The following is a 26,015-nucleotide window of genomic DNA, read 5'->3' on the forward strand; positions in this document are numbered from 1 at the left end:
TGGTAACCTCTAATTTACTTTCGGTCTCTAGGAATTTGCCTGGTTTAGATATTTCAGCTAAGTGGAATCAAACAATATTTGTTCTTTTGTGGCTGACTTATTTCACTTAACATAATATCCTTAAGATTCATCCACGGTGTAGGATGGGTCAGAATTTCCTTCCTTCTTATGGCTGAATAATATTCTGTTATATATATAGACCACATTTGGTTTATCCGGTCATCTGTTGGTGGACACTTGCAATGTTTCCACTTTTAGCTATTGTGAATAATGCTGCAGTGGGCACGGGCATATAGTATCTGAGTCCCTGTTTTCAGTTATTTTGGGTATATATCCAGGAATGGTGTTGCTGGGTCATACAGTTATTCTATGTTTAGCTTTTTGAGGAACCACCAAAAAAAATTACATTTTCGAATGGATAATATATGTTCACAGGACAAACCTTCAGAGGTGGAATATTATATGATGAAAAAACTTCTTTTTCACTCCTTTGTCCCCAGCCTTTGTTTCCCCTCCCTAAGGGCAACTTGTATTACCTTTCATGTTCTTTCAGAAATAGTCTATGAATTTATAAGCATATATATATGTATTCTCTCCTTCTACACAAATGTTAGAATACTGTAAACACTTTTCTGTTATTTTTTTTTTTTTTGTAATTTATCAGTGTATCCTGGAAATTCTTTGATAACTGTACTTAGAGAGATGCCCATTTTTTAATAACAGTGACAGTATTCCAAATCCATGCCATAATATTTTAACCAGTTCTCTATTGCTGGGCATTGAACTGTTTCTAATTTTTTCTACCCCAAAATACCTATTTTGCTATGTATGCCAACCCACATAAGTCATCTTTCACATTTATTAGAAGCAGTATTGCTGGTCTTGAACACCAAGTGTTTGTAATTCTGTTTGGAAAAGATGGTTTCTTTTTGCCCATGTGTTTTATAAAAGCAAAAATGACTTCAAAATGTAGACACTGGGAAATGTTCTATAAAAATCTTGTATCTTTAAATAAAGCATATTTGCAAATTTAGTTTGTAGAAATCAGAATATTCACATTTTCTTGTTCTTGGTTAGCTCTATATCAAAATCCTTGCTTTTTTATTTTTATTTTTTTAACACAATGCAGTTTTTGAATTTCCTAAATGATGAAATTTTTAAACTGTGTTCAGCAAATTAGCATAGAGGACCTAGATTTTCACTGCTATAGAAAAAAAGGGCTCTGGAATTTCAAACCATAAAGTTGTGGCTAAGTTTAAGCCAATGAAGAGAAAATTCTATGTGCTAACCCGTCCAGTCTCCTTCCTTGATCTGGTCCCCAGAAAATAACAGTTCTTGGCCACCGAGGATTTTAACCTCTTCCGAAACACTGCATCCTCACAATGCTGGGGTGGTGCAAATGATAGCAATCAGCATAGGGCAAGAACCTGAGCCCCTAATGTGCAGAATTATTCATGATCTTAAAAGCAAGAGAAGAGCTAGCGGGCACCAGGCCATCATGCAGGCAACTGCTCCATCCACTTTAGTTCAGAACAATTTTATAAAATTGCATGCTCAGGCTTTTTGTTAAAATAAGTTTTTCTTTCAAAACCCACTAACTCTTACAGCGGTGTTATGTATAATAGATAAAAATTGGAAATGTCCAATAATGGGGGGATGATTAACTAAATTATGTTATAGTCACTCAATGGATGTAACTTCTTACAGCCACTAAAATGACCACTATGATGACTTACTAGCAAAGTACTTCTGGTAGTGTGTTAAAATGGCCCTAATGCAAAGTTACAATTACGAGACAATTATAGATGTGGCAGGCTGATACTATGAAATATTAAATAATTTTTCCCCTTAAATGTGTTAACTTCCCCCTCTCTGTGACTGGAGACATGAAGCAGGCATTGCTCCTAGGACGGCGCTCTCACCGAGGAACCAGGGCACAAAGATGTCAGCTTCTTAGATTTGGGGAACTGGGGAGAGATCCTTTGAGCTGAGGCGGGAGTATAAAGAAATAAGAGGAACTTCCCTGGTGGTCCGGTGGTTAAGAATCCGAGCTTCCACTGCAGGGGGTGCGGGTTCGATCCCTGGTCAGGGAACTAAGATCCCACAGGCTGGCAGTGTGCCCAAAAAAATAAATTAAAAAAAGAAAAAAGAAGAAGAAATAAGAGTCAGACTCAGTGCAGGGACCCTCTACTGGCAGCAGTAGAGGAGAAGGGACAGAAAGGCAGGTTTTAAAGGAGAAGGCTGAGGATCCCAGGTTACAGTAAGCAGATGCCAGAACAGGCTTGAGCCAGATGGATACTGAGTGTTAGAAGCCCCTTCCCAAAGATCCAGGGCCCCTTAGCGTCTATACCAAGGATGGGGGAGGGGAGGAAAGGCCAGGGGCACCCTGACGGACTGAATACGGAGCAGAAATAATGAGAAACCACTGAATTTGGCCACATTTATCAGGAAGTGACTAAACTAAATTTCCTTCTATTGTGTGGAAAAGGGACTTGAGACAGAAATCCAAGTGAGTTACAGGAAAAGGAAATAAATTACAACTCAGAAAATATGTCTGTATATTAATATGGACCAAAAAGAAAATAGGAAAACAAAAAGTAAATTGTTTAGGTGATGAGAATGTGGGATCTTTAATATTTTCAATTTTTGTGATTTGCTGAAATGCTGCTTGCCCCTTTAAAAACAAGTTCTAGTTCACCAACGTAAATGGGTCTTAGCAGTGGTGTTCCTCTAGCTTCCCACCTTGTTCTCTCCGGAAGAACCCCTCCTCCTTCACCTCCTCCTTCCCCCGCATGGTGGGTAGTCAGCGGAAGAGGGGTCTTCTTCTCAGAGTGGGGTCTCAGGATCTATTAAGAAGGCCCCAAAGGAGCTCATTGTGTTTCTCCAGTGACAAGATGCTTTATTTTTTGAGAATTTGAGATTTATAGATCATGTTTCATTGCCATAAACTTCAGAAGCTGGTATAAATCCTCTCGTTGTAGATTTTGCAGCAGTGAATGCTGCCAGAAGTAAGAAGAATTGTGGTTGGGGATTAGTGGTTTTTTGTTTTTGTTTTTTTTGTGGAGAGAATTTTATTCTATAGTGGTATCAGTTATGGGAGAATTGGATCTGTAGCTTCTCAGTGGTTTGGGACATAGCCCATTTTATTTTGTGTTGGGCAAATCTTTTTAAATGCAGTAAACCTTTCTGGGTTTCAGTTTTCTCATCTGTAAATGAAGGAGTTGGTGAAAATCATTGCTAGTCCCCTAGAAATGCTGGTTCTATTTAGCACTGACTTTGCATATCATATGTGAGATTTTTATAGATTATGACATTACATATTGTGTGTGCACACAAACACACACACACATAATTTTTTTCGTTGGTTATCTTTTGAAAACGGCAAGCTTTTAAATGTAAGAATGTTCAGGGTTAGCCCAGCATGTGTGACTTAGACTTCACTCTGGACTTGATAACCTTTGGCAGGCATGTCCCTCAGTGTCCCTTAAATAAGATTCTACAAAACCTCTTATTAAACTGTTCCCACAATGGCCCAGCCATTTTCATTCTCATTTTTAAAAAAAGAGTCTCTCCTTTCCTTCATCTCTCTGCCAGGGCACATGCTCAGACTCAAAATGATTTCTGGCCTCTGCCCAGTACTAATCTTTGCTCTCTCTATCTGCTGAGATTATCATTTATATAATTTTTGGAATCAAATAAAAGCAATTAAATGATCTAAATCAAAAGTTCTCCTGCCATGATCTGTCATCTCTGCCCTAATGTAACCTCTTCTCCATGAATTTCATAGAGCTTGGAGGTTATCCTACAAAATAAAATGTGAAACCAGCCATTGGCATACTTAATTTTCATATTTTTCTTCTTTTATTATAACTGCAGCTCAAATTTCGTTAAGACAGTGATTCTGAAATATACCCAACATGTCCTTTCAACTTGGTACACAAATTATAGGATGTGGTAATTATAGGATGTAGATTTTTCTTTAAACCTAAGAAATTTTTATCTATCAAGCAATTACTTTATTTTTTAACATCTTTATTGGAGCATAATTGCTTTACAATGGTGTGTAGTTTCTGCTTTATAACAAAGTGAATCAGTTATACGTATATATATGTTCCCATATCTCTTCCCTCTTGCATCTCCCTCCCTCCCACCCTCCCTATCCCACCCCTCTAGGTGGTCACAAAGCACAGAGCTGATCTCCCTGTGCTATGCGGCTGCTTCCCACTAGCTATCTATTTTACGTTTGGTAGTGTATATATGTCCATGGCACTCTCTCACTTTGTCACAGCTTACCCTTCCCCCTCCCCATATCCTCAAGTCCATTCTCTAGTAGTTCTGTGTCTTTATTCCCATATTACCACTAGGTTCTTCATGACCTTTTTTTTTTTTTTCCTTAGATTCCATATATGTGTTAGCATACTGTATTTGTTTTTCTCTTTCTGACTTACTTCACTCTGTATGACAGACTCTAACTCCATCCACCTCACTACGAATACCTCCATTTCATTTCTTTTTATGGCTGAGTAATATTCCATTGTATACATGTGCCACATCTTCTTTATCCATTCATCCGATGATGGACACTTAGGTTGCTTCCATGTCCTGGCTATTGTAAATAGAGCTGCAATGAACATTGTGGTACATGACTCTTTTTGAATTATGGTTTTCTCAGGGTATATGTCCAGTAGTGGGATTGCTGGGTCGTATGGTAGTTCTACTTTTAGTTTTTTAAGGAACCTCCATACTGTTCTCCATAGTGGCTGTATCAATTTACATTCCCACCAACAGTGCAAGAGTGTTCCCTTTCCTCCACACCCTCTCCAGCATTTATTGTTTCTAGATTTTTTGATGATGGCCATTCTGACCGGTGTGAGATGATACCTCATTGTAGTTTTGATTTGCATTTCTCTAATGATTAATGATGTTGAGCATTCTTTCATGTGTCTGTTGGCCATCTGTATATCTTCTTTGGAGAAATGTGTATTTAGGTCTTCTGCCCATTTTTGGATTGGGTTGTTTGTGTTTTTGTTATTGAGCTGCATGAGCTGCTTGTAAATTTTGGAGGTTAATCCTTTGTCAGTTGCTTCATTCAAGCAATTGCTTTAAAAAAAGAAAATGTTCATCTGATTTTTAAAAATTTTTAAATAAAGTACCTCTTCTAGATTTCTTGCAGGCTTAACATTAGAACATTTCTACTTCCCTTGAAATGAGGGAAGCTTTGTAGCTGAGCTACAAAGGTAGCACAAGGTAAAGAGCACAAGTTTAAGTCCTCAAGATGTGGTCTGAGTCCCAGTTCCACTCATTAATAGCTGCATGATGTGGGCAAGTTACCATAATCGCACTTGGCCTCAGCTGCCTCATCTGTAGAATGGAAATCATTATGCATCCACTTCATAAGGCTGATGTGAGAATTAATTGAAGGAATGCATAAAAAGCACCTTGGATGTGGAATGACTCAAAAACGATTTGATAACATTATTAATCAATTAACAACCAGTGATTTCAATTGGAAAGCTTCAAAGAATCATCAACAGTGCCTAAAATTAAAACAAAGCAAAGCAAAACTGAACACACATTATGTTTCAGAATACATTTCATTTTATATTTTGGGGGAAGGTGTAATCCAATCAATAATGGGGAATCTAAAAGTTGATTCCCATGAGCAGTCAGCTATAGCTTCCTGGCAGGACACCTCTAGACAGTGTTTTAATCATGTGCCTCTACTTGTCACAGGATGAAGAAGTGCCAGTGATAGGGAACCAAAGCAAGTTGTCCTTATCCAGCAATAGTCACCTAATAATTTAAAATGAGGCACATTAAACACCTCTTTAATTAAAACATTTCTAAATAGTTGATTTGATATTGTGGTTCTTTGTCCCTGCTAGAATTTACCACGAGCTAGCATATTTCCAGATGATGAATTTCCTGGAAATAACATAATTTCTTACATGAACTGGTGCTTTACGGTTTTCAAATTGCTTTCACATCTATTCATATGAGATAGGTAGGGCAGATATTATTATTCTCTTTGTTGGTGAAAAAACAGAGTACCAGAAAGGCAAAAATGATAGATTCAAAAGGTCACATACCTGTAGACACAGAGTTGGGAAGAACTCAGATCTCCAGACATCTGGTTCCCAATTAATTTCAGATTCCCCAGAGGAGGTCCCTCATACCATCACCCATGGGCAAACTGCAAGTACTATCTGGCACTGTTCTACAGTTACAGGAAGCACGAAGAGTTTGAGTGATTTTCAAAATTGTGTATTTTCCAAGGCAGTTTAATTGTGTATTTTCCAGTGCAGTTTAATATTAAAATACAGAAGCATTAAATCAACTGCCTAATTTCATTGCATGTGTCAAACTTGTGGTGATAACAGTGCAAAATGCACTCTCTCCCTCCAAACTTTTTAGCAGGGCAGCAAAATTATGCATGTCAAGTTTCCATAAGCAAAACTGGTTTCACCCTCAGAAACCATACATTCATGGCACACAGTGTTTTAAAATGTTTTCTACTTGGACCATCTGGTTACACTCTACGTTTTGGCTTATTCAAACATGGTATAAGCCAGTCAATTCTATACTGTGGATTATGATTTCTTCTCCCTGATCTCTAGTCCTATTTGAGTTGTCAAAGACAGGCTTCCAGTGGGTTGGGAGCTGGTCTCAACTCGAAGACAGTTTTATTTTTTAGAGCAGACCTTTTGTTTTCTGCAGAGATTCCCAGTTATTTTTAGTTCAGCTTGGGGTGAACAGTATTCTGAGGCTCTAGGTCATGAATCAGATCATGGAGGCTTGGCCTGTTTCTGTAAAGAACTATGGATGCTGGAGAGGGTGTGGAGAAAAGGGAAGCCTCCTACACTGCTGGTGGGAATGTAAATTGGTGCAGCCACTATGGAGAACAGTATGGAGGTTCCTTAAAAAACTAAAAATAGAGCTACCATATGATCCAGCAATCCCACTCCTGGGCATATACCCTGAGAAAACCATAATTCAAAAAGATACATGTACCCCAATGTTCACTGCAGCACTATTTACAATAGCCAGGACATGGAAGCAACCTAAATGTCCACTGATGGAAGAATGGATAAAGAAGATGTGGTACATATATACAATGGAATATTACTCAGCCATAAAAAAGAATGAAATAATGCCATCTGCAGCGACATGGATGGACCTAGAGATTGTCTACTGAGTAACGTTAAGTCACAGAGAATATCTTATGATATCGCTTATATGTGGAATCTAAAAAAATGGTACAAAAGAACCTATTTACAAAATAGAAATAGAGTCACAGATGTAGAAAACAAACTTATGATTACCAAGGGGCAAAGTGGGGGAAAGCTAAATTGGGAAACTGGGATTGACATATACACACTACTATATACAAAATAGATAACTAATAAGAACCTACTGTATAGCACAGGGAACTCTACTCAATACTCTGTAATGCCCTATATGGGAAAAGAATCTAAAAAAGAGTGTATGTATGTATATGTATAACTGACTCACTTTGCTGTACAGCAAAAACTAACACAACATTGTAAATCAATTATACTCCAATAAAAATTAATTAAAAAAAAAATTACAGCTGCTGAGAAAGAATGAGGAGAAAGTGAGGGAAGCAGAGAACTCACTTTAGGGAACTGGTGTGGGACCGGATTCCAGCACTGGCGGAAAAGTAAAGGCTCAGCCCAGTTGAGAGAAGTTGGCAATTTAAAGACGCCAATCTCTCTAGGGTGGGAGGGTCCTGGGAGAGAGTCTGTGTTCCTTGGTCAGGTTGGCTGTATGCTGACTGTCATTTCCCTCCATCTGCTTTGTGCTCTATTCTATTCTTTTTCCAACAACCAAAGTTATACTTGTTGCTAGGCACGTGACTCTGGCAGGGAAGTTCTGAGTTTCAGAAGAGTGGAGAGCAGAAGAGTGGAAGGAAGAGAGAGGGGTAAGCTTGGGGATGGCACACGACGGCCCTCAGTGAGAAGGAGGGGAGCCTCTGTAGGCAGCCTGCAAGATGAGCTTTCTAATTCTACCTTTACCTTTGTCCTAAGAATACAAGCTCACAGATTTGAAATGATTCAATGAAAATATATTTTACAGTTTGGAATTAACACAGGAGATAAATGATAATGTGGAGATACAGAGAAGGGGGACAATGTAAAATAGGTTTCCAGGATATGTGTGTGTATCCACTAAGTTTGAATGTGTGATATACATACCACTTTAAAATGTGACTGTCAAAGCAAGTGAGATTATTGAGAGATCAGAGCTAAATGACACACGGTTAATTTGAAATTTGACGAACTCATTTCCCAGTTTCTACAAAGTGAGCCTGAAATTGCCACCCTTTAAGGTGCTCTGTGAACTTCTAAGCATGAGATAAAATCTGCAACAGATGCTACCTTACCATGCTCTCTTACCGTGGATCCCAGGGTCACTGGGAAATGTTCAATCAGAAAATATCTTAACATTCCTTCCAGCCTTAAAGTGCTATGATTTTAGAAGAAGTCCAGATATTAAAAGACAAATTAATATGCTAAAGAAAAATATTCTTTCAGGCTCCTGAACACTTAAAAACAAATCTTACAGATATTTATTAAACCATGTACTAATAAGTGAATAACTGGGGTGAGTGAAGTTGGGATTCATCCTACTCTCCTAATTAGCTGTCAAAGTTCCAAAATTCATGATTCACTGCTCAGCCCAATGAGCTCATTTGTCAATTTAATGTATTTTTGTGGCATTTCAATTTCATGAAAAAATTATTTTTCTTTTTTGCCAAATGTGCTTTATAAACGGGACACTCCTGCATCAATAAAATGCAAGAGTTGTCAGAAATATAATGCAATTTTGTAAATGAGACATAAGTTGACCCAGAAAATTGGGAGACTGGAGACTGGAAAGGATACAAGGAATCTCTGTGTGTACATATGTGTTTAACTGTTAACAAGACTGTTTTTAAGTCATCTCAGAAACAGTCCTTGGTGACTTTCTTAATAAAAGCATATGAGAAGGCAAAGAATAAAGGTCACTTGTAAAACCACAGACCATCATTCATATTTATGGCCATATACGCTGTTCTAGATGAGTACTATATAGTCCTGGCTGTGCCTGTGGAATATTATAAAATACAGGTACTTGGGCCCTCCTCCAGAAAATTCTGATCCAGCAAGCCTGGAGTTGAGTCCAGCCCTCTGTGTTTTTGTAAAGTGGTGATTTTGATGCATGGGAAGGGGTGAGAAACACTGGACACCCCGCAGGATGAGTGAGTATTGTGCCTTGCTGCCCAAAGGCCCTCACTGTGGGATCAAGACAGCCATTCCCCCAGCTGCTGAGAGAGCTGGCCGCTGGCTACTCACTCACAGTGAAGCCTTTCTCCAGGAACTGCCCTCCAGAGGCCAAAGGGGCCTGCCTCACCCAAGGCCATGCCCATTTCCTGAAGTCAGCTTACATCCAAAGACCAGTCAACGGGAGGAGGAGATTACAAAGGCCCAACCTACTTGCTTCAATCTGGGGCAACCCTGAAGTGGCCTCTAATCCTAACTGTCAATGCATTGGAGTTACATGGTGTGGGAGGCATTGGGTCCAAAGTCCAAAGACTTTGCTTCAAAGCTGTTTTTGCCTTTTGCTGTTAGTGGCCCAGACAAGTCACACCAACTCTTTCATCTCAGTTTAACTTTAAAAATGGGGACAAAAAAAAAAGATGCATATTGTAATCCCCAGACCAACCACTAAAAAGTGCAGAGGTATCTCACTTAAATGCTAATAAAGGAATTAAGCAGAAAAAAATAAAAATAAAAATGTACAGCAACAACAATAACAACAAAACTATATGATCTACTTTCAAGGGTAGTTGTGAAAATTCAGTAAGAGTCTGTGGATATAAACTGTGAATCATATAAAATGCTGGTATTTGTTGTTATAAAATGTTCTTAGTCTAAAAATCCCCACATATTTCGTGAAAAAAAGATATTAAAGTACCACAGGACACTGGAAGTCAAAAAATGTTTTAAGCCCCAAATGCATATGTACTTAGCATTCTCCACTGCATATGTTCAATGAATTAAGATAATAAAATGTAATAATTTTGTTTGTTTGTTTATTTTGCTGTTTTTACACAGAGCTAAAATCAGCCATAAAAAGAAATAGTCCCAGGTGTCAAGACAATTCAGTAGGGAAAGAATAGACTTTTCAACAAATGGTGCTGGAACAACTGTATATCCACATGCAAAAGAATGAAGTTGGACCTCTACCTCACACCATATACAAAAAGTAACTCAAAATGAATCAAGACCTAAATGTAAGAGCTAAAACTATAACATTCTTAGAAGAGAACAGGCATAAATCTTCATGATTTTGGATTAGGCAGTGGTTTCTCAGCTATGAAACCAAAGCACAGCAATAAAGGGGAAAAAAAAGATAAATGGAACTTTATCAGAATTTAAAACTTCTGTGTTTCAAAGGACACTACCAAGAAAGTAAAAAAGAAAACAGACTGAATGGGAGCAAATATTTGCAAATCATAAATCTGATATAAGACTTGTATCCAGAATACCTAAAGAACTCTTACAACTCAGTAATAAAAAGACAACCTAATTAAACAATGGACAAGGATAATACATGAATGGCCAATAAACAAAAAAATACTCAACATTATTAGTCACTAGGGAAATTCAAATCAAAACCACATGAGATACCATTTCACACCTACTAGGACCGCTATAATCAAAAAGAGAGATGATAATAAGTATTAGTGATGATACAGAGAAATTGGAACCCTCATACACTATGGGAATGTAAAATGGTGTTGCCACTTTTGAAAACATTCTGACAGTTTCTCAAAATGTTAAACATAGAGTTACCATATGATCCAGTAATTCCACCCCTAGAGTAATGAAAACATGTCTCACATAAAAACTAGTACAGAATGTTTATAGCATCTTTATTCATAATAGCCAAAAAGTAGAAGCAACCCAAATATATACCAATTGATGAATGGATAAATCCATTTATATGAAGTATACCCAGATAATGAAATATTACCTGACAATAAAAATAAATGAAATACTGGTACATTCTATAACATTAAGCTAAGTGAAAGAAGCAAGTCACAAAAGATCACATATTGTATGACTTCATTTATATGAAACGACCAGACCAGGCAAATCTACAGAGAAAGAAAGTAGATTAGTGGTTGCCAGGGGCTAAGAAAAGGGGGAATGGGTAGTGACTGCTAATAAGTATGCGGTTCCTTTCTGGGGTGATGAAAACGTTCTAAAATTGATTCAGCGATGGTTGCACACAACTCTGTGAATATACTACAGATGACTAAATTGTCCACTTTGGGTGGATTGTATGGTATGTGAATTATATCTTAATAAAAGTGTTATTAAAGAAAATAATCCCTGAAAAAATACGACAGAGGGTAACAAGAATTTAAATATAACCCATGGAAAAACGTTATGACTATTTTGCTTTGAGTTTTAAGTGAACACAGCTCACTGTCTGCCTTTAAATAAATCAAATCACAAATCTAATGCGTGGGAAAGAGACTGGCCAGGAAAAAATGACTGTGCTCTGGGAGCATTCAGGGCCCCTCAAAAATGGACTCAAAAATTCTCAGCAGCTGACTCAGATTTAAGGAATCAATAACCTACTGGTAGTTGAACCAAAGTCATGCCTGTTAGAAAAAGACAGTATTTTAAAAATGGGCTTTCAAAAGTCATTTTAGCGGTAAATGCAAGAACATCTGCAGTAACAGCTCCTACCAAAATGCCAAGAACCTTACCTGTGAGCTTTCAGTATCCTCTGAGCAATGGCATCGCCAACCTTGTTGAACACAACTTTGTCATCAGCACAGCTTATGAAAAACTGGTTCTACGCAAAACAGATGAGATTTATAATAAGTTTTTCTTATCTTAGTAGCATGCATATAAGGAAAATGTGGCATATAACAAAAAACTACATTGATATTTTTTTAAAAAATGTTTCACCTAGCAGACATGTTCTGATTCCTAAAATCACCTCAGGAAAGTAAATGACACTGGGAATAAAAGAAGTCTCATGTCACTCTGGGTCTCATGCATTTCTAAGCAATATCACCTATATCGTCCTAGTAAAGTGGAAGGCTAAACTATTATTTCATCATGCAAATTCCTTGTAGGTTACATTCTTAGAATGGTAGGAACATTCTGAACTTAATAGAGAAATCAGGTTTTTCAGATTCACACACTGTATAAATGCTTCTGATTAAAAATTCCGTATTGGCAAACATTCTACCTCACGCTAAGTTTATTTTTGAACAGGGTAGGTGGCAGAATCCTGGTCTAATTTTCTCCACTATTTCCTAGTATCTGCCTTGATCTTATCTCATTTGTTTAGGTCTCTTATTATTCCTGAACTTCTATTTTAAGTAGTTACAAATCTCTTTTGTAAGTATGTTGCATTATATAAATAAACCAATAAGATGGAAAGAGAAATATTTTTATTTTTTTTTTCTTTAACTACTTCTGCTTATAGGTTCATGCAACATTCTTTAAAACTCTTACTATTAGATCGCCTCAACCACCAGAGGGCAGACAGCAGAAGCAAGAAAAACTACAATCCTGCAGCCTGTGGACCAAAAACCACAGTTACAGAAAGATAGACAAGATGAAAAGGCAGAGGGCTATGTACCAGATGAAGGAACAAGAAAAAACCCCAGAAAAACAACTAAATGAAGTGGAGATAGGCAACCTTCCAGAAAAAGAATTCAGAATAATGATAGTGAAGATGATCCAGGACCTCGGAATAAGAATGGAGGCAAAGATTGAGAAGATGCAAGAAATGATTAACAAAGACCTAGAAGAATTAAAGAACAAACAAACAGAGATGACCAATACAATAACTGAAATGAAAACTACACTAGAAGGAATCAATAGCAGAATAACTGAGGCAGAAGAACGGATAAGTGACCTGGAAGACAGAATGGTGGAATTCACTGCTGCGGAACAGACTAAAGAAAAAAGAATAAAAAGAAATGAAGACAGCCTAAGAGACCTCTGGGACAACATTAAACGCAACAACATTCGCATTATAGGGGTCCCAGAAGGTGAAGAGAGAGAGAAGGGACCAGAGAAAATATTTGAAGAGATTATAGTCGAAAACTTCCCTAACATGGGAAAGGAAATAGCCACCCAAGTCCAGGAAGCGCAGAGAGTCCCATACAGGATAAACCCAAGGAGAAACACGCCAAGACACATAGTAATCAAAGTGGCAAAAATTAAAGACAAAGAAAAATTATTGAAAGCAGCAAGGGAAAAACGACAAACAACATACAAGGGAACTCCCATAAGGTTAACAGCTGATTTCTCAGCAGAAACTCTGCAAGCCAGAAGGGAGTGGCATGATATACTTAAAGTGATGAAAGGGAAGAACCTACAACCAAGATTACTCTACCCAGCAAGGATCTCATTTAGATTTGATGGAGAAATCAAAAGCTTTACAGACAAGCAAAAGCTAAGAGAATTCAGCACCACCAAACCAGCTCTACAACAAATGCTAAAGGAACTTCTCTAGGCAGGAAACACAAGAGAAGAAAAAGACCTACAAAAACAAACCCAAAACAATTAAGAAAATGGTCATAGGAACATACATATCGATAATTACCTTAAACGTGAATGGATTAAATGCCCCAACCAAAAGACATAGACTGGCTGAATGGATACAAAAACAAGACCCATCTATATGCTGTCGACAAGAGACCCACTTTAGACCTAGGGACACATACAGACTGAAAGTGAGGGGATGGAAAAAGATATTCCATGCAAATGGAAATCAAAAGAAAGCTGGAGTAGCTATATTCATAGCAGATAAAATAGACTTTAAAATAAAAAATGTTACAAGAGACAAGGAAGGACACTACATAATGATCAAGGGATCAATCCAAGAAGAAGACATAACAATTATAAATATATATGCACCCAACATAGGAGCACCTCAATACATAAGGCAACTGCTAACAGCTATAAAAGAGGAAATCGACAGTAACACAATAATAGTGGGGGACTTTAACACCTCACTTACACCAACGGACAGATCATCCAAAATGAAAATAAATAAGGAAACAGAAGCTTTAAATGACACAATAGACCAGATAGATTTAATTGATATATATAGGACATTCCATCCAAAAACAGCAGATTACACGTTCTTCTCAAGTGCGCACGGAACATTCTCCAGGATAGATCACATCTTGGGTCACAAATCAAGCCTCAGTAAATTTAAGAAAATTGAAATCATATCAAGCATCTTTTCTGACCACAACGCTATGAGATTAGAAATGAATTACAGGGCAAAAAACGTACATGGAGGCTTAACAATACGTTACTAAATAACCAAGAGATCACTGAAGAAATCAAAGAGGAAATCAAAAAATACCTAGAGACAAATGACAATGAAAACACGACAACCCAAAACCTATGGGATGCAGCGAAAGCAGTTCTAAGAGGGAAGTTTATAGCTATACAAGCCTACCTCAAGAAACAAGAAAAATCTCAAGTAAACAATCTAACCTTACACCTAAAGAAACTAGAGAAAGAAGAACAAACAAAACCCAAAGTTAGCAGAAGGAAAGAAATCATAAAGATCAGAGCAGAAATAAATGAAATAGAAACAAAGAAAACAATAGCAAAGATCAATAAAACTAAAAGCTGGTTCTTTGAGAAGATAAACAAAATTGATAAGCCAATAGCCAGACTCATCAAGAAAAAGAGGGAGAGGACTCAAATCAATAAAATCAGAAATGAAAAAGGAGAAGTTACAACAGACACCGCAGAAATACAAAGCATCCTAAGAGACTACTACAAGCAACTTTATGCCAATAAAATGGAAAACCTGGAAGAAATGGACAAATTTTTAGAAAGGTATAACCTTCCAAGACTGAACCAGGAAGAAACAGAAAACATGAACAGACCAATCACAAGTAATGAAATTGAAACTGTGATTAAAAACCTTCCAACAAACAAAAGCCCAGGACCAGATGGCTTCACAGGTGAATTCTATCAAACATTTAGGGAAGAGCTAACACCCATCCTTCTCAAACTCTTCCAAAAAATTGCAGAGGAAGGAACACTCCCAAATTCATTCTATGAGGCCACCATCACCCTGATACCAAAACCAGACAAAGACACTACAAAAAAAGAAAATTACAGACCAATATCACTGATGAATATAGATGCAAAAATCCTCAACAAAATACTAGCAAACAGAATCCAACAACACATTAAAAGGATCATACACCACGATCAAGTGGGATTTATCCCAGGGTTGCAAGGATTCTTCAATATACGCAAATCAATCAATGTGATACACCATATTAACAAATTGAAGAAGAAAAACCATATGATCATCTCAATAGATGCAGAAAAAGCTTTTGACAAAATTCAACACCGATTTATGATAAAAACTCTCCAGAAAGTGGGCGTAGAGGGAACCGACCTCAACATAATATAGGCCATATATGACAAACCCACAGCAAACATCATTCTCAATGGTGAAAAACTGAAAGCATTTCCTCTAAGATCAGGAACGAGACAAGGATGTCCACTCTCACCACTATTATTCAACATAGTTCTGGAAGTCCTAGCCACGGCAATCAGAGAAGAAAAAGAAATAAAAGGAATACAAATTGGAAAAGAAGAAGTAAAACTGTCACTGTTTGCGGATGACATGATACTATACATAGAGAATCCTAAAACTGCCACCAGAAAACTGCTAGAGCTAATTAATGAATATGGTAAAGTTGCAGGATACAAAATTAATGCACAGAAATCTCTTGCATTCCTATACACTAATGATGAAATATCTGAAAGAGAAATTATGGAAACACTCCCATTTACCATTGCAACAAAAAGAATAAAATACCTAGGAATAAACCTACCTAGGGAGACAAAAGACCTGTATGCAGAAAACTATAAGACACTGATGAAAGAAATTAAAGATGATACCAACAGATGGAGAGATATACCATGTTCTTGGACTGGAAGAATCAACATTGTGAAAATGACTATACTACCCAAAGCAATCTACAGATTCAATGCAATCCCTATCAAATTACCAATGGCATTTTTTACGGAGCTAGAACAAATCATCTTAAAATTTGTATGGAGACACAAAAGACCCCGAATAGCCAAAGCAGTCTTGAGGCAAAAAAATGGAGCTGGAGGAATCAGACTCCCTGACTTCAGACTATACTACAAAGCTACAGTAATCAAGACAATATGGTACTGGCACAAAAACAGTAACATAGATCAATGGAACAAGATAGAAAGCCCAGAGATTAACCCACTGCACCTATGGTCAACTAATCTATGACAAACGAGGCAAAGATATACAATGGAGAAAAGACAGTCTCTTCAATAAGTGGTGCTGGGAAAACTGGACAGCTACATGTAAAAGAATGAAATTAGAATACTCCCTAACACCATACACAAAAATAAACTCAAAATGGATTAGAGACCTAAATATAAGACTGGACACTATAAAACTCTTAGAGGAAAACATAGGAAGAACACTCTTGGACATAAATCACAGCAAGATCTTTTTTGATCCACCTCCTAGAGTAATGGAAATAAAAACAAAAATAAACATATGGGACCTAATGAAACTTCAAAGCTTTTGCGCAGCAAAGGAAACCATAAACAAGACGAGAAGACAACCCTCAGAATGGGAGAAAATATTTGCAAACCAATCAACGGACAAAGGATTAATCTCCAAAATATATAAACAGCTCATTCAGCTCAATATTAAAGAAACAAACACCCCAATCCAAAAATGGGCAGAAGACCTAAATAGACATTTCGCCAAAGAAGACATACAGACGGCCACGAAGCACATGAAAAGATGCTCAACATCACTAATTATTAGAGAAATGCAAAGCAAAACTACAATGAGGTATCACCTCACTCCTGTTAGAATGGGCATCATCAGAAAATGTACAAACAACAAATGCTGGAGAGGGTGTGGAGAAAAGGGAAACCTCTTGCACTGTTGGTGGGAATGTAAATTGATACAGCCACTATGGAGAACAATATGGAGGTTCCTTAAAAAACTAAAAATAGAATTACCATATGACCCAGCAATCCCACTACTGGGCATATACCCAGAGAAAACCGTAATTCAAAAAGACACATGCACCCGAATGTTCATTGCAGCACTATTTACAATAGCCAGGTCATGGAAGCAACCTAAATGCCCATCAACAGACGAATGGATGAAGAAGTTGTGGTACATATATACAATGGAATATTACTCAGCCATAAAAAGGAACGAAATTGAGTCATTTGTGGAGAAGTGGATGGATCTAGAGACCGTCATACAGAGTGAAGTAAGTCAGAAAGAGAAAAACAAATATCGTATATTAATGCATGTATGTGGAACCTAGAAAAATGGTACAGATGAGCCGGTTTGCAGGGCAGAAGTTGAGACACAGACGTAGAGAATGGACATATGGACACCAAGGGGGGAAAACTGCGGTGGGGTGGGGATGGTGGTGTGCTGAATTGGGCGCTTGGGATTGACATGTATACACTGATGTGTATAAAATTGATGCCTAGTAAGAACCTGCAGTATAAAAAAACAAACAAACAAAACAACTAATACTAAACTTCCATTGGGTTATTTGTATGGAAATATGTTAATATAAATGTTTCAGACATTACGTGAAATTTCTAAAAATCTTATATTTGTATTTGTATGGAAATATGTATGGAAATATGTTAATATAAATGTTTCAGACATTAAAAAAAAAAACAACAAAAAAACTCTTACTAAAAAACCAGGGTACAACATTATTATTATAATGGTATGAAAGATTTAGCTGCTACATTACGGATTGTTGAAAATTAGGTACAAATAATATGAATATCACACGCTCTGTTTACTATACAAATAGTTATAACACACCTGTAATTTATATGTATAATCAACACAGAGTAATCTTTGCTAGTCATCTTAGGTAAAGTGATATATAGGCAATGACTCGAAATAGGATTATCATCCTTTTGCCACATTATCATTTTTACTATTGTACACGCTTTTAAACTTAAGTGCATAAAGCTGTAAACAGCTTCCAGAAGACAAACTTAGAGGAAGACAAAAACTCATTTGAGAATATATTTCCCTTTAGGGCATCAAACAATCAAAATCTCAGGGGCAACCAAACCATGTTTGTTCTGAATTCATATCACAGAGAAGCTTAGCATTCCTCAGCAGCTGTAACACAGACTCACATCCTTCACTTCTCCTTTTTTGGAGAGAGCAGGGTGAATGCCAACTGCTTACCTCGGCTACAGGCGTTTCAACCAAGTTTATGTCCACAGCCATGTGTATCAATGTGGCATTCCTGACCTCATTTAGTACTGTGGTAGCGTTACAAAGAAAGGCTGATTTAATACTACTAAAAAGAGACAAAGCAAAAGGATGCTGGGTAACGGATGAACCAGCCAATTACATCTTACATTATTATGGTATAATTGTTGAAATTAATAACACTAATAGTATTAGTTTTATTAAACTCTAGACTTCATTCAGAATTCACTAATTTTTCCACTGATGTCCTTTTTCTGTTGCATGATCCCATCCAGGATACCACATTGCATTAAGCCTGCTAATAGTTTTAATCAGCCTTCTCTTTCTCCAGGCCTGTAAAATAAATTAAGCTCCAATTCTTTCCCACTTGCCTTTAATTAATTGTCACTTCATGGAAGGGGATAGGGCCAGGACTCAAGGGGAAGGAAAGTAGGGCTAGAACGGTTTTCCCCAGTGACCCCATCTCTCTCCATATATATTTTTAAATTCAGTGAGAAAGAAAATACTAAAATAAAGAAGAGAGATGTGCTCTGAGTTATCTTTCCATTGTCATGGCTTTTTATTTTTTAAGGATTTTCCAAGTGCTCTGAACTAGCTTCAGATCTACTTTGAAGCACAATTAAGGTTCCCAAACTAAAACCAGTACCCGCGGGTTTTCTCCTAGTCTCTACACACAAACTCTGAGAACTGAAAAAGCTTTATAATGAATGGTAGTTGACCCAGAATTGAAGAAGGTGGTACTTGCCCTTGCTATTCTTACATCTCCCTTTTCCATGTTCCTTTTCCTGCCCTCTCCCCACTCCAACATCCCCAAACCACAGGCATCCAGTGGTCTCTATGTTAACAGCTTACCCCTGTGTGTGCTCTCCTGAAGCAGCACATGCCTCACATTTACACCCTCCAACTCAAGCCAAATCAAAACTTACGTCTCCACGTTGGGATATTTCTGGCTAATAATATTACGAATTGATACATTTTAATAATAAGGATTTGGGAGATTCCTGTTAGAGTCCCGAGTTAATGAAAATGCAAAGTGAATGTCAGGTATGCTGGGGGAATCAAAATTCAGGTGACCTCTTCACATCTCAACATACACTTATTAATGTAGCAGGTCCTGAGTTCGGGGACCCTGCAGTCTCTGTGATATTTACAGGAAGGCAGGTTGTCATACCAATTTACACGAGCAAGACTTACTTCTATATAGATATAGTGCTTGCTGTTCTCTATCACATAGATGTAAGCAGCGTGGATGGACTCTTCATGGTACTTTATACCAGCAGACCAATCAGCAGCAGAACGGAGCAACTGTAAGGCAGCAAGCAGAAATGAGCAAACATAAGACAATGGAGATGACACCAGAGGTATTAATAAATGAAGCCCATCTTTTTCTTCCAAACAACTAATTGATTACAGTGGCTTGTGTATCATGTGTGGGCCAAGGCAGAGTAGGTAGGTAGGGAACTGGTCCTTAAACATCATCCATAATGAAGGGGCCCAGCTGGAAATCCTGAATATATGCTCTTCCACCCAGGATTATTTTCATTCAAGATTGGAAACCAGGAGATGTGGTTTCTACAAAGAGCATTTCAGAAGGACCTCTTTTGGTGGCTATGAGTAGAGTGACCATTTGCACTCTTTTTCTGTTATAGCCCCACAATCACACCAGAATGCCTCCTGTATTAATAACACCACTTTTACTCTCAGAAGTGTCCTGGTTTGAATCATATGATACAGTCACCCTAGCTCTGACTTGATAATGTGATTACTCTTTTCCCCTCAAATAGATACTGTTCAGAATAATACATTCTAAAAGACAAATAGATTCATTTAGACATTTAATCTTGATTCTGGCTTTAATTAGCTGTCTGATCCTTGGTGTGTCACTTCAACTCTCAACTTTCTCATTCATACCACCTCCCTGTATTCAGACACTCACCTGCTTCCTCCTGGATTACAACAAGAGCATCCAGCTCAGACACCTGAATATATGTTAAATACACAGATGCACAGTGGGACTGCCTAGGTTCAAAGCTTAGCTCAGCCACCTAGTGGCTTTGATCTTGGTCAAGTTTCTCAACCTCTTTGTGCCTCAGATTTCTGTTCTATAAAACTGAGTATCCACTTTATAGGGTTGTAGAGAGGATTAAATGAATTACTGTGCAGTGAGCCGAAGGAAACCAAGCACCTATTAAGTGGTACATAAGTGTTTGCTGTTATTAATGAGAACTTAGAGGATGTATTTGAGCTGTGGTGGATCATGCCCGAGACGCTTCAGAGCAGACTGTAGTCCGGCCAGGCTACAGTCTGGCCACATGGAAGGCCTTTTCAACACTAAGAATCCATTGGTTGTAATTTTTTTCAGCACTCTAACTAGGGTTCCAGTATAATGTTAGTCATATAGTAGGTGGTCAATAAATGCTTATTACTGGACTTTCCTTAAGCAATAGAGTTTCATCACAGAAGAATCACTATAAAAATATATTCACTAATCCTGATTTGAAATAAATATTGAAACTGTTCCTCATGAGGTCAACTGAAATTGAAAATAAAAGAATAGCCCATACTTAGAAATTCATAAAGTGATCCAATACATAATCAGTTTTATATCTGTTATATATAAAAGGTCTGGTAAAATTCTTGCTTTAATCAATAACTTTAAAAATTGCACACCTAAGGCTACTGAAATTCAAACCTAATACTTGCTAAACCTGATTGTGCCATCCTCAAAATGTTATTTCTTTATTCATTATGAGGTATTTACTACAATATAGTTCCCTCAAAGCATTTTATTTAATTTTATCAGATGAATATGTATAATGAAATTGGAAAATTTAACTGTGAACAAGAATAGTCAAATATCTCACAAGAAAAATTTAGGTAAATATAATGCACGCTTGGAAAATAGCTTGATTCACATAATCTTCAAGGAACTGCATTATTGTTCATCAGCAGAAATAACAAAGGTTGAACAAATAGAGGTTTCCATTCTTTGTCCACTCAAATTTATGTTGAATTTTGTTGCTAAGGAGCATAGCCCTAAAATGCAGGCAACCTTGAGAAGATTCTTTTGCCACCCATCCTGATCCAATTCTATATTACTCTGGAAACAATGTATAAAACTGCAGAGTATACTGGAATGGTAGGAACTCTTGAGATATGCACTATTGCTCTGCACTTACTAGCTCTTTCACCTTGAACAAGTCATTTTAACATCACGGAGGCTCAGTTTCCTCCTCTGAACACCTGAGACTGCTCTCTCTGTCTCTGTCTCTGTCTCTCACACACACACACCTGCCCACCCACACACTCCCACACAGAGCTGTTGTAAAGAAAAAAAAATGGCATAACAAACACAAAGCACTATGTTATGCAGCACATAGTAGATATTTGATATATGGTTGATCTACCTCTCTAAAAAGCTATGAGCAAAGTTTATACACCACCCTTGGTGGTAATGTCCTAGTCTTGCCCTCAAATCCCAAAACCTTATACTTTCTTTCCTTTCTCACTCTCAAAATTTGCTGCTTCAAAGACTTAATAAACTCATTTGCATAATACATAAATCAGGAGTGTCAAGCAAGTTTCAACTCGAAGGTCAAGACTAATTGATTCCAAGTCTTCCTGGACACCTATGTTGAAGAGCGGATTCTTGGAACTAGACACACTGGGGAAGAAATCTAAGGTTGAAGGCCAATGGCAGCCATGAAGGGAAAGCATGAAGGTCACATATCTGCCGTCTTTCTTGTGAAGGATAATGGTAAAAGTTTTCCTTTCTAAAGGCAGTTAAATGTTTATAATAAGTACATTTGTAAGCCAAAAGAAGACCATTTTGGCATCAGCCTGTGGGAGAGAGTAAGCAAAGTAGAGGGGAGCCCCCCTGATGCCTATAAAACCATAGAAGGTGGGGGGTTGCCTACATCCTAAGGGGGTTCAGCATTACCTGTCTTATCGTCTGAATCCAAATCTATATCATTTTCTCAAAATGAAAACTCATTTAACTTTAAAAAGTCGTCATTTTTGGTTAAACTTGAACATATCTTTCAAGTAATACAGAAAAAAATTACTTGGAATTATTATTCATTGACTATGATTCTGATTAGTTAAAATCTGTTTATCACCACAAGATAAACTGAAAATGTGAATTTCTCTTTTACCCCGAACCAGGGACCAACTCCACTGCTTTAAATGCTTGATGTTCTAGGAAATCTGTAAACAAATCTAGTTAAGTCAAAGACATTTTGATTGACTTACTTTTGTTTCAAATTTAAGATTTACTCACTTCTTTTTCTTAACTGACCTGGCTAACTTGTCTTGCATTTCTGTTTCAAACCAATGTAACTGAGACAAGCCTCAAACTCCTCCTTACACACACAGAAATGTGGCTTATCTTACTGACCCAAGTAGATTGAGAATCAAATCTAACCCACACTTTTCAAACCTCAAGTTTGAATACACAATTTTAAAGTATATTTATGCCCTTTATAAAGGGCATATTTCTGATTTAATGTTTTAGCCTCAAGATTGTAACTAAAACCAGTCATTTTCCTTTGTACTGTGTCCTATTTTTTGACTTCTTAAAAGATAACCTTCTCTTTATCCACAAGCTCTAATCCCCTTACATACAGTGGGCCCAAGCCGAATATGTGGCTTAAAATACAGAAATCTCTTCTTGAAGGAAAACTTTCAAAACTTTCTTAGTATTTGTCCCAAGTTCCTGTTCTCTTACTGCAATGCTTTTTATTCCTTATAAATTCAGTACATATCTTAATTCCTTTTTGTTTCTCTGAGCTCCCAAGTCGATCATGGAACAAAAGCACTATATATTTTTTTTCTTTTGTCTCTCATGCAGAAGTTGGCCTCCATGTTGCAGCTCACAGGTGGCATGGGTTGGGGAGAGAAAAGAAGTGCTCAAATGATTGGGCCTCATTCTTCCTGTCTGTATTGAGGAGCACTGCAGGCAAGGAACAGCAGAAATGGACTTTGTTCAAGAACCTGCCTCAGACTACCAAGCTCTTCCTTCTATTTTTTTTTTTCTTGGCTGCACCACATGGCTTGTGGGATCTTAGTTCCCCTGACCAGGGATCGAACACAGGGCCCCTGCTGTGGAAGTGCGGAGTCTTAACCACTGGACCACCAGGGAATTCCAAGCTCTTCCTTCTAAGAACCATTTTTCTACAGTTGAGTGTCATCCATTCACAGCACAGTGTGTCATTATTCGAATAGGGTGATCCTTTGGCCTGAGCAATAGGGAAAAGTTAAACTTGAGGCTGAAGGAAAGGAAGGGAATGTGCTTTTTGAAGAATAAGACTTAAGGGGAGAGACGTCCTAGGAAAAAATGTAGAGTTGAGGGCTCTTTGGAGCCAGAAAGCAAAAGGAGAGTTGGGGCTGGATTGGGCTGGATTTGGGTCTGCGGCAACAGAGGATAATATCAAAAGGCAAGCATGACATGCAGCTTTGCCTTACTGGGGCCCTTGGTGGTTACAACCATCCTGGGACTTACTGGAAACAGTCTCTCTGCTGAGCAGTTATGACCTCAGCCTCTGGAAGCAGACTGCTTGGAATCCAGTCTCATCCCGTCCAATACTCACTGTGTAATAATAACCTCTCAAAGTCTTAGTTTCCTCATCTGTAGAATAAGAGGTCAAAGAGGACCATAATTTATAGACTGGTGAATATTAAATGAGATACTCCATAAAAAACTTAGTGCAATGCTGGGCACTGAGTGAACATTCCCTGTTCACGTGGCTTCAGCCAGTCAAGACCCACAGCAAGGTGCACGGAAGTCTTACTGCAGGAAGACCTGGTCCGTAAACAGAAAGCAGCTTCTATGTTAAGGAACTTCCTTAGGAATAAATCAAGTGGCTTTCTTTCACCCTTCCCTACCTACTTTGTTCTATCACTATACAAAACACTTTGCTGTCCTTTGAAATCTACATTGATTCCTACATTGACATCCTTTGGAGTGTCTTTTGGACATTTTCCCCCAGTGTAGGAACAAATTTTTCCAATAGTATAATTTGAATGTCATTTACATTTGCCTTTATATAGTTTTTCTTTTCTTTTAATAGACAAAGAGATTGAAGACATGACTCCAGTGGAATATTTCCTTCAGTTTGGTAGGACTTCTTGGCAATGACTGTCTAAGAAATGACTTTTCTACTATAAGCTGCCCAATTTAATAAAAAGGATTGTTCCACGTATTGATTCCGTGTTAATGCTAATTTGGCATCAAGCACTTTCTTTTACCTTAATAGACATGTCAGATGTCCTCTGTCTTGGTCGTTTATCCTAAGTGGCAACGATAGCATTCAGGAACATAGTTTGTTCTTTTTAGGGAGAAAACAAGTTCTTTTATAAACTCTGTGCCTAAGCAGTTTCAGAATCATCTTTCTTCCAACCCCCTCCCCACGTCTGTCTCCTGCTATGCCTTCTCTGAGTGTTCTTGGCAGGCTTCTGAGAATACCCAGCACTGAGGGGAAACACCCAAGATTATTTTAAAGTGTCAGTGGAAGTTGCTGAAGTCAGCTCTCAGGTCTGGATGACTTTTTTAGAAGCAGAAATTCATGTTGGTGAGGGCAGGTCTCCATTCTGGCTGCAGTAGCTCTAGTCTCCTTGGCCGGCCCTGTCGGCCATAGCTTCTGCAACAGCTATGCACGTCGCTGGTGTGGAATCACCAGTAGTACATGCCTAAGGGTGATCGGGCCCAGTGCTTTTGTATTAAAAAATTAAATAACTGGGTTCCCTTCTGCAGATGAAAGAAAAACATGAATTTTTTTTCTTTAAATCTTTTTTTTTTTTTTTTTTTTTTTGGCTGCATTGGGTCTTTGTTGCTGCGCGCGGGCTTTCTCTAGTTGCGGCGAGTGGGGGCTACTCTTTGTTGCGGTGCGCAGGCTTCTCATTGCGGTGGCTTCTCTTGTTGTGGAGCATGGGCTCTAGGTGCACGGGTTTCAGTGGTTGTGGCTCACAGGCTCAGTAGTTGTGGCTTGCGGGCTCTAGAGAGCAGGCTCAGTAGTTGTGGTGCACGGGCCTAGCTGCTCCGCAGCATGTGGGATCTTCCCAGACCAGGGCTCGAACCCGTGTCCCCTGCATTGGCAGGCAGATTCTTAACCACTGTGCCACCAGGGAAGCCCAAGAACAACATGAATTTTATCTATTATTTACTTTATTGTGTCCAATGCTCTTTCTCTCTCCATTTCAATATATATGGTATAAATAGTATAAAGATTTTTGTATCCAGAACTAGCCTGTGACCCATCCAGAGAAATGTCAGCTTCTTTGTTGCAAACTTTTGAAAACACTAGGGAATGCCTGAAGGTTGTAGCTAATATTGATAGAGTTCAAACTAGTATACTCTTCTAGGTGATTTGCATGGATTAATTTATTTAACTATCACCACAACCCTATGAGACAGGTACTATTGTGTTTCCTGTTTTAAAGATGAAGGAAACGCATTCAGAGAGGTGAAATAATTTTCCCAAGGTTATACAGCTCGTATGTAGTGAGACGGGAATTTGAATACAGTCTGCCCCTTCCCCTGGCTACATTACATGGCTCCTTTCCAGTTAATTAAGTTTGTGGTCTCTAAGTTATGTTATGAACAATAAACTACGTTAAAAACTATGTTAAAATCAATGTTAAAAAGAATAAGAAGACTTTTATTAAGTTTTATT

At 37.9% G+C, this 26,015-nt stretch overlaps 1 protein-coding gene across 4 annotated transcripts in view; it reads right to left on the reverse strand.

The window, feature by feature from the left end:
• Positions 1 to 26,015, reverse strand: part of PLD1 (phospholipase D1) — a 224,681-nt gene that overhangs the window by 47,320 nt on the left and 151,346 nt on the right. For all 4 annotated transcript variants that reach the window (XM_068546244.1, XM_068546243.1, XM_068546245.1 and 1 more), the window contains 2 exons: positions 19,540 to 19,650; positions 11,786 to 11,874 (listed from right to left, as the gene is read on the reverse strand). In XM_068546244.1, the coding sequence (XP_068402345.1) occupies positions 11,786 to 11,874; positions 19,540 to 19,650 (200 nt within the window). The remainder of the gene's footprint in view (positions 1 to 11,785; positions 11,875 to 19,539; positions 19,651 to 26,015) is intronic.

The sequence above is a fragment of the Eschrichtius robustus genome, chromosome 6 (genome assembly GCF_028021215.1).
Source record: "Eschrichtius robustus isolate mEscRob2 chromosome 6, mEscRob2.pri, whole genome shotgun sequence".
Taxonomy (NCBI): Eukaryota; Metazoa; Chordata; class Mammalia; order Artiodactyla; family Eschrichtiidae; genus Eschrichtius; species Eschrichtius robustus.